This window comes from Magnolia sinica, chromosome 18 (assembly GCF_029962835.1).
Source record: "Magnolia sinica isolate HGM2019 chromosome 18, MsV1, whole genome shotgun sequence".
NCBI lineage: Eukaryota > Viridiplantae > Streptophyta > Magnoliopsida > Magnoliales > Magnoliaceae > Magnolia > Magnolia sinica.
The window spans coordinates 26,098,117-26,108,230 of record NC_080590.1 but is presented as its reverse complement, the minus strand read 5'-3'; the positions used below and the strand labels follow the sequence as shown (position 1 = coordinate 26,108,230).

General features: G+C 39.6%; 1 protein-coding gene across 1 annotated transcript; it reads left to right on the top strand.

The window, feature by feature from the left end:
- Nucleotides 1-1,413: 1,413 nt before the first annotated feature.
- Nucleotides 1,414-2,283, top strand: LOC131232827 (shaggy-related protein kinase NtK-1-like). Its single transcript, XM_058229312.1, has 3 exons — nt 1,414-1,609; nt 1,689-1,781; nt 1,958-2,283. The coding sequence occupies exons 1-3, from the start codon at nt 1,496-1,498 to the stop codon at nt 2,033-2,035; spliced, it is 285 nt and encodes a 94-aa protein (XP_058085295.1). The 5' UTR covers nt 1,414-1,495; the 3' UTR covers nt 2,036-2,283.
- The last annotated feature ends 7,831 nt before the right edge of the window (nt 2,284-10,114 follow it).

The following is a 10,114-nucleotide window of genomic DNA, read 5'->3' as shown; positions in this document are numbered from 1 at the left end:
CAAAGTGCAACTCCTGCTACCAAGAATAATGCATTATCCGATAGCAAGTTGAGGGCATCCCAGGTTCAGAGACAGCATGTATGTGCTCACTAGTATTAGCATTTATCTAATCTGTGTAATTTATTAGTTTCAAAAAGAAAAGAAAAAAGATTGTGTAATTTATTATGTGCTTCATGCCTTCCCTTTTGAGAGGAGTCTAATTCAATTCAGCCAATGCGATGATCCTCTTTTGTCACAGGAGAGGTTAGATGCTCTTATGAAATGTGTAGTCCAAATATTGGGTTCAGTTTGATTGGGGTTTTTATTTGTTATTGATTTACTTTTGGTCATAGCCTCATGGAAATTTTCAGAAACAGGTACTAGGTAAGTTTCTTAGTTATTGTTCCATTTTCTATTTTTTAGTTCCTGGTAGGATTTTTTTCTAGTGATTGTTGTCTTGTGTTTTGCACTTGAATGTCTTTTTGTTCTTCAACTTCAGAAACTATCATCAATATTCCAGGTGTATTTTTCTTTTTCTTTTTCTTTTCTTTCTTTTTTTTTTTTTTTTTTTTCTCTTTTTGTAAGCATGAGTCTTGATAGAATGAAGGAGGTTTTGCATTGGGCTGATCTATATATTGTTTTTTTTTTTTTCTATATGTAATCATCTCATTTTTTCTCTCTTGATTGTCCATATGTTATTGTTATAATGAAGACTAAATATGTTTACATGATTTCATTATTTCTTTTAGCTTAGAAATACATATATTTGACTTGCAGAATGTTGTCATGTGGTGACTAGACAGGGGTGGTAAATGCAGTCTAGTGTTTGAGGTAGTGTAATTGAACAGGGGTGGTAACTAATATCATGTGAGGAAACTTTGTTTAATTTTTAACGGTAGTTGGAAATGATGTTTTATCAGTGCTGAAAGCATTGCTGCCAAGGCACCCAAAATCCTTGACAGGATATGTAATGAGCCGCCAAGATAATGAAGGTAGTTTTCTGCTGACAAGAGGGTGGATGAGCTGCCCAACATAATCAAGATAGTTATCTGCTCACTCCTGACAACAGGGTGAATGAGCTGCCCGCAATAATCAAGATATTTTTTTACTGATTTTGATTCTTTAAAAGGGACAAATACCTTTGATGAGTTAAAAGGTTTGGACTACAGTTGAACATAGGTGATGAAAATACATAATCTTTTAACTTAGTGATATTTAGCCAGGTAATTTCTAGATTCCAAAACAATGTGACGTCTATCAAGCAATAGTGAGGTGTTGTTATGTGATTTAAATACTGTGGGAAGATTTCCTTTATTGTACATTCTGTGGGAGGATTGGTAGCAAGATATACAACTGGGAGACTAATGGTCTTCTGCATTTTTTCTTTTTTCAGCTTGTTTTGTTTACTGAAATGGTCTTCTGCATTTTTTTAAGCAGGTGAAGGATTGGGTGTAGAAAAAAAGGTGATTCTGCAACATACTGGAACTAGATCTGTTTGGTTCCCCATTTGCAGCAAATGGCATCAGCTAGTGTGGTGCCTGCGACTGGATTGAGAAACACAAGTGGAAATGCTATCAGCATGGATAGGTTGCCTGAAGAAATGAATGATATGAAGATAAGGGATGACAAGGTAGGTTTTAATATAATCTTATCTCTGCTTGCTTGATAGCATATTAGCCTTCTCTATGAAATGTGAATTTTTCTTCTAGGAAATGGAAACTGCTGTGGTCGATGGAAATGGCACAGAGACGGGTCATATAATCGTGACAACTATTGGGTGTAGAAATGGCCAACCAAAGCAGGTAATCACTACATGAATTCTAAAATAATCAGTGCTTGGTTTTTCATCCTAGAATGTGACATATCTTGTTGTTCACTAAACTTGTTGCTCACCTCACCTTATACCTTGCTTTCAGGATTATTTGGTATTAGTTATCAATTAACATTAATATTTTTTAGCCAACTCATCAAATTTAAGATGTGTATTTCAGAAACAGTAGATGATGATAGTATTAGCGTGTTGGAAGTACCTAGCTGGTGCATGAAGGCAATATGACGTTAGAAGATTTCCTCACCCCAACTGAGATGAAAGATGGACTCACAAACCTTGCTAGAGTCAAAGAGCTGGTTGCTGTTATGCAAAGGCAGAGAAAAAATATTATGAAGAATGTAGGTAATGCATCCAGACAATGGTCAATTGTAGCAAGTACCTTATCAGCGACAGAGAAGAATGGTTGCCTTAATCATTTCCTTCAGTTAGACGGGCATAGGTTTCTCAACCAATGGCTCCAGTAAGCTCCAAAGTGTAGTGGTGGCTCGTGGGGTCCATCCCACTGTTACCTGTGTTGAGGCCCAGTTGAGCTATAAATGTCTTTAAGCACATTCTCTACTTGTCCATCCACCGTGGGGTCCATCCCACTGTTACCTGTGTTGAGGCTCAGTTGAGCTATAAATGTTTGATTTTTTGCTGCAGGGCCTATGATCTAGGAAAGCACCTGATGGACAGAATGAATTTTGCATAGGCAACATGGTGGGCCCACATAGCTTTAGTCATGTCTAATGAAACACAGAAGAATAGAAGAATCCCATAAACACAAAAGAGCTCCATTCAACAACCTATCTTATACAGAAGAATAGAAGAATCCCATGCCACTTGTGCTATGAGTAGACCATATAGAGGATTTGTTTTTATTTATTTATTTATTTGAGACCATTTTTAATTTATTGTAATAAATATTGTACTTTTTTATTACGAAGTAATATAAATTTTATTTAATATGCAGTTTTAATTGTATTGCATCATTTTTTATCTTTCAAATATTAAAAATATGCAGGTTTTTCAATTGAATTATATATAATAAATAAATATTATTGGCCTACTGCAGCCTTTGAAATCTATATATGACTTTTAGCGGCGCCTTTTTTGAGAAAAAGTATTCAGAAACTGTGCTTCAGCGGCGCTTCGATACATTTTTACGGCGCTTTTGACGCTTATACAGGCGCTTCTGTCAGAAAATACTATTAGCCACAAAGCGTCGATAAATGCAGAATGAGCGCCGCAAAATGGTATATAATCCGCGGCGCTCAGACAAGCGCCGCTAAAAGTATACTAGCGCCGATAGAGTTTTTAGCGACACCCTCATTTATCGGCGCTTGGATAGCGCCAGTGAAATAAAACACCGGCGCTTTTAGTGCTTTTACCGGCGCTTAAAAGCGCTGCTAAATGTCCTTCTTCTTGTAGTGTCAATTGAAATGGTTTACTTTATATATCATGTAGACACTTTTCCATACTTTTAAAATGAGTCTGATCGAAAACTATGGTGGTCCACATGATCACGTGATTTAAAAAGTTTTAGGCATCATTTTACATACAATGGCCCACTTAATTTTGGGATCAACGTAATTTTTAGGCTGCAATGAGTACAAGAGAGGCCCACAAAATGGACAGACTGGATGTCATACACACACCCGTTTGGCCCCACAACCTTAATATTTAATATTGTTGTTTTTCCTACAATAGTAACTTCTAACACTCTAAAGCTGGCATCATTACCTTTGGAAGGGTTTTATTCGGCCGTACTCGTTCGAGCTACCTGGGACCCATCCATATTATTTGTAGGATATATAAAACCGTGTATATGGTTTACCACCTCATGTTGGACACACCATGAGGAGCAAAATATTATCATGCCTAAAACTTGTATTATCCGGTGGTGTAGCCCACTTAAGTTTTTGATTGGCCTTCATTTTGGTGTGTCCTATCATCTTGGTGATTCGCTGCTCACCTGATGAATGGTTTGGATGATATATAAAAACATGATGGACACCATATTCTGTATGGAAGTTTCCATAGAAGTCCCCACCCACTGCATTGTCCTTCATTGGTTCCTTTGATGTGGTCCACCTGACCTATATATCAAGCTGGATTTTGAAATCAACAATGGCTAGAAATCTATCTGAATCTAGTTGAGTCAACTCAGTGAGTTTTAGAGCTATGGTTACACTCAGTTATATGCAGTGATATTAAATCAATTTCAAAGATAAAAGGGACTGATTTTGAAGATCAATAATCTAATTTAATTGATTACGAAAAGGAGGAATTTTGAGAAACCCAATTCAATGACGAACGGTCTGATTAGACCCTCGTCCAATTTTTCAAAGATGAGCTGTCCTATCAGCCTAATTACTAAGATGAACAGTTTGATTAACAGATTTCAAAGACGAGTGGTCCAATTAGCCCAATATTCAAAATCAACCGTCATTTTAGACTAATATAGAAGACGAGTGGTCCGATTAGACCTATTTTACCTAGTTGTGCCTAAGTATTACACTCATTCCAAAGGGTGTGGGTTTGCTTCGTCGACCAATTTAAAAGATTAATGATCTGATTGAACAGACTTCAAAGATAAATGGTCTTATAAGCCCGATTTCAAACATTGACGGTCTAATTGGACTAACGTCAGATTTCAAAGATAAGCAGTCTGATTAGCATAATTTAAAAAATGAACAGTTTGATTGGACCGATTTAAAAGATGAGTAGTCCCATTAGTCTAATATTCAAGATCAACGGCTATTTTGGACCAATATCAAAGGTGAACAATCTAATTAGACCCAACCAAACCCAATTGTGTCAAGACACACCCAATTTCACCAGTTATATATCCAATTCAAAGGGCCGGGGGTGGGTAGTTGGGTCCACGTCTCGGGTGGGATCTTGAATGTAACGGATATCGATCGAGGGAGGGTGTGGAATGGCTTTATATGTTGTATGAGATTTTGTATATGGTGTGGAAGATTGTCTAATATACCTAAGAGGCGATTGGCAACTAGAACTAGATTGCAATTAGAGAATGATTATTTTGGAATAGGAATTTTTAATATAATTGTATTTTGGTTGGCATATCTCATGAAACTCATCTGAGCCAGGCCATATCTACCAGAAAGCTTTGCTGGATAAGCTTAACCTACAAAACTTCGTGTGGGGCCCAACAGGATGTTTTATCGACATCCAATCGTCCATCATTTGTGGCCCCTGATGTTCTTTAATTTTAGCACCAAAACATCAGCCTGATCCAAAGCTCAGGTGGGTCACACCAGATAGAAAGTTGGGATGGGAAGGCACACCATTAAAGAAAAATTCAGAATGACTGTGGGCTCCACCGTATCTTTATGCCATCTAATCGATTCGGAAGATGTGCCCCACCAAGATGAATGCCCACCATAATAATCAATCCATTCCAAAGCTCAGGTGGGCAACAACAAGTGATTTAGAGGTTTTATGCATGATTTTACATGGTGAAGCCCACCTAAGTTTGGGATCAATCTGAATTTTTGGAGGCAAGGAGAGTATGAGGGGTACACTTGATGGACAGAGGACGGAGTGGATGTTATTCACACATCATGGTGGGCCCCACAAATCGATCTATTATGGTTGGAAAATATGTCTTTCATTGTCCACACCACTCAAAACTTACTACCAAACAATCGTTTCCAAAGAAGCTCTTGATAATTAACCCCTTCACTAATTATGGGATATCCGCATACTCTGGGGAATCCGGATTAGAGTTCAGGAAAAGTAACTCTATGGAGCGCAAGAGTCTTGCCAGAAAAGCAACATTAAAGGAAAAAAAAATTCCATTCTCGTTAAGACTCAAAAATTTTATATCAATTTTACAAGATCGGAATAGTAAAATGCTTATAAATCTTTCCCATATACATGACCTGATATAATTGACTAAGCTTATATGGAAAATTAAAGAGTTTCGAATGACTGATTATCCAAATCTCTCACGATACATAAAATATAATACAACCATCACCTCTCCAAATCTATTAAAGCAATACTCGATAGAAAGCTTGGAGCCTCACCTACATATATATCTTTCTACAATGCCTAATACTGTTTTACCTTAGTTTTAGTTCCCCAATTTCTTTCCATACCTACGGTAGAACATATGGAGTTAGAGTAGCTTAGATCACTATTAGCCAACGTCATCACTACAGTATGCATATGAGAGTAATATAAATATTCAATACCTACTATCATCGGATTGTGGATCAATCGAGTTCTTACTTGGAATAATACACTCCAATCATATCATGCAAACTATATGCTTTGATTATTTGTCCATACAAGCGATTGCAAGTATTTATCTTCATTTTATTTCTGTTTATTTTATTTTCCCATTATTTATACCAAACTCCATTATTTAATTCTTTCCATCCATTACTGTATTGTTGAGAAACTTAAGGCCCGTGATCACTGTTGAAAGAAAAATCCTTACCTCAATGCAAAAGGCTCTCATTAAGAACTCATCCTCCACTTCTAATTTGTCTAAATGTTGTGGTATTTGTGGTTGTACAGTGAGGTCAACTTTCATAGGTTTAATGTAAGGCTCGTATCCTAATCCATATTGTTCCGTAGACTCCCGCGATCCTTCCAGTCGAATTCCGGCAACCTGCGACCTATAATTGACGTTTGCGCGCGACCCTAAGTCGTATCCCGTAAATCTGAGTTGGCTCAATCCGAGACTTGTATCATTTCGACCGCACCGTCGCCGCAGTTCCAACGCCACATCTTGCATACCAATCCGATACCCTGGTTAGGAGATGTGGGCCCGCGTTCAGTTCGAGGAAAACATCGCGCGTTTGCAATCCCAAGAGAATCTCTACAACATGTCCCATCAATCAATCAATCAATCACCTCATGTCAAGCACAAGAGCAACTCCAAAGTCAACTCTCTCTCTCTCTCTCTCTCTCTCTCACACACACACCCATACATGTCAAGTACAACTATCACCTCACATCCATTACCTCTCTCTTACAACCACCCCTTCTCTCTTTCTCTTCACATTTTCCAAGCAAGCAAAGGAGTGCACGTCCAAGCACTTTCAAGAGAGAAAAGAGTGAGTTGTGTGGCCCACTTCCCATCCCAAGATCCATCATCCTAGCCCTTCATTTCTCATCACCTTCCATCAAAGTGAGACACAAGGAGTTCAGCGTTCCATCGGACTAAGAAGATCAAACGGTGGGTGTTTCTATAGGCCTAGATTTCATTTTTTGATGATGGGCCAAGTAAGGCCTACCGATTGATGATATAGATTTCACTTTGGACCTTAAGTGTGGCCAATGGCCCACCTTGATTCTCATGATCATTCCATGATGGGGCCGTTCTCCATGAACCCCATCATGATATTTATTTTCCTTGCATGAAAAAAGGTCATCTAGACCTTCCATCTTGGTAGAGAAGGAATCTCCACCGTTAATTTTTTATTTAGTGGGTCCACATGTATTGAGACCCACTTGATGTATGTTTGAATGCATGGAAAGGGAAGGCTCATAGTGGCGGCACCCTCAATCACACGTGTCCCTCTCGATCTCTCTCTCTTTCTCTCTCTCTCTCTTTTTCCTTGTTGTTGGCCTCATGATGTATGCAATTTATCCAAGTCGTCCACCTTTGTGAGACCCACTTGATGGATGGGTTGGATCTACACCGTCCAGGCCATGTGGGCCCTACCTCATGGTGATGGAAAACACAAATATTGGAATGATCCAAATCAACTGGGCGACGTGTATGTGAGACTCACCTTGATTAATGGATGCACACAGCTCGTCCAGTGTCCTTGGATGCTGGACGTGGGCATTGTGAAGTGTGAACAGACAGTGGATGTACTAAAAACAAAAAAAAAATATTAGCTTGGTTTAAGCTTTTGGGGTGGGCTGCTCATGCAGGCCCCACCTTGATGTATGGCTTTAATCCACGCCGTTCATCCTATTCCTCAGCTCATTTTATGTGTTAAGCCGAAAAATATAGTTAATCCGATTATCTGGTGGGCCATAGCATAGAAAATATTGATTTTTACCGTTAAAATCAACTAGGACCTACCTTGGGCCAAAACATGCTAAATATTGGGCTCATTGAGACTGTCTTAAGCCATAGAATCCAATGGCTGGAGCGGATCCTCCTGAAGCGGACCCCACCTAGGAAAAACTTTTAAAAAATAGTTTTTTCAAAAAAAAAAGCAAAACAACAGCGGATGCTGCTGCTACTGACGTCCAAAGGACGGCGCAGCAGCGTCCTGCTGCATGGATGGAATGGCAGGGGTTCCCAGCCATGGGCCCCACCGTGATGTGTGGGAATATCAACACCGTGCATTTTGATGGGGCATCGTAGGGCAGTGGGCCCTCCAAAAATCAGCCGTATATGAACTCAAGTGGCCCCCACGACAGGAAACAATGAGGATTGACCATCTGCCATTGAAACTCTTTTGTCACGGAAGTTTTGGATCATTATGAAATTTGTTTTTCCTTTTCATTCAGGTCTGTGTGACCTTATTAACAAATTGGATGGAAGGTAAACGTTATGGCGGGCCCCACATGGGACCCACTGATGTTGTGTTCAAACCACACCTCCCCACTGTTCACTCCCCAAGTATAGGGTTGTGATGTAGTAATAAACTCGGTGAGACCGAGGTCGAATCCCAAGGAACTGAAACCTGTACATAATCTGAAACTAAGTAGAACTAGAACTAAACTAAAATGAAATCTAAATCAAGTGTAATTTGAGGAATAATGATGAAATAATTATCTAAAACTTAAAGAATTCAGAGGAAAAGAACTAGGGATTCAGAGGAAGGAAACTAGGGATTCAGAGGATCCACTTGTAGAGATCAGGGAGATCTTATGCCTGCATAAAGAACTCAACTGGACTTAGAGTCCCATCTGCATCTAGTTGAAGAATGTAACCATGGAAATCAAACTGAACTTACTTGATATAGTTTTCAAGAGATGAAAGGTATATGAATTAGAATGGATTCCATCACCAAACCATGCCCAGGGGACAAAGTAAACAACAGAATTAAACTAATTACCAACCAATCAACAATGTATGAAGGTTAGGAAGGGTACCGTCATCCAACCATGCCCAGGAGACGATGGCGAACAATAGGGCTTCCTGACGTCATAAACATAAAAAGGAGAGGAACATGCTCAAAGCCATTGCAGACCCATTGTAATTTCAGTCACAACAGACCATTAAAGACTAAAAACATTCCCTTAATAATCAAACTAAAATCAAATTCAGTTCATAAATTTAAATTAAATTAAAAGCATAAAATAGAGTCTCCCATCTCGCTATAAGCTTCACCTCTTAGCCCTAGCTAAGAGGTTTAGCCAACCATGATTAGGCTATCCTCAAAAGAAAAAAAACAGTAAAACAAATAAAACAATATTGTCTCTCTCCTTGACGTCTACACAACTTCTTCTTGAATCTGATGATCCCCTTAAGCTCTCTCTTTTGTCTCTTTATAGCCATGAAAGGGCGGTGGAGAGAAGCTTCCTTTGCTGCTAAAGTCGGTGGAGAGGTGCGGACAGTGGCTTGCGTATCAATCTTTACGCAGCTGCGAACTCCCCTGCGTAAGTCCTTTTACGCAATCAAGAAGACAGCGCAAAAAGCACCCATTTTCCTTGCTTTCTACCCAAAGGAATAAAGTATCCTGGGATGTTTTTGAGTGGCATACATGATGAACGGATCGGATCTTCCATCCGATCATGACCATGATCGTGCAATGGCAAAAAAAAAATCGCCCAGCGTCCGCGCAAAAACAGGGCCTGCGAACGGCACTTGCGCTGCGACGTTGGTGGGGCCCATGATTGATGTCATCAGAGAGATCCGACCCGTCCATTGAATTACTCTCGAAATTTCAGTCGGGAATGTGTATTTTTGGCCTTCTGTTGATGTGGCCCACAGGTTCTTCTACTCCGCCGTCCATCTTCTGTTCGGACGGTAATCTGCCTGTCCGTACGTTCATTGGTCCAAAAGGACACCTAGTGAGGGTTATAGACACCCCTTGGACATAATGGAAAGTTATGATAATTATAATACGTGATGGGTGGGGCCCACAAGCCAAAAACGGCCGGCGTGCGTTAGATGCTGTGGCCTTTCTTGATTTGGAAGAAGAGAGTCGGTCAGCCCTTTTGTTTGACCGAACTGTCTGTCTGGTGCACATCTTGTGCACGTGTAACCTCTGTATATGCAATGTACATGTAGGGTCCATAATAATGTATCTTGGGAATCTGTTCCATTCATCCACTTCCCCATCTAATTTAAATGGTTGAGTCCAAAATTGAGGCATA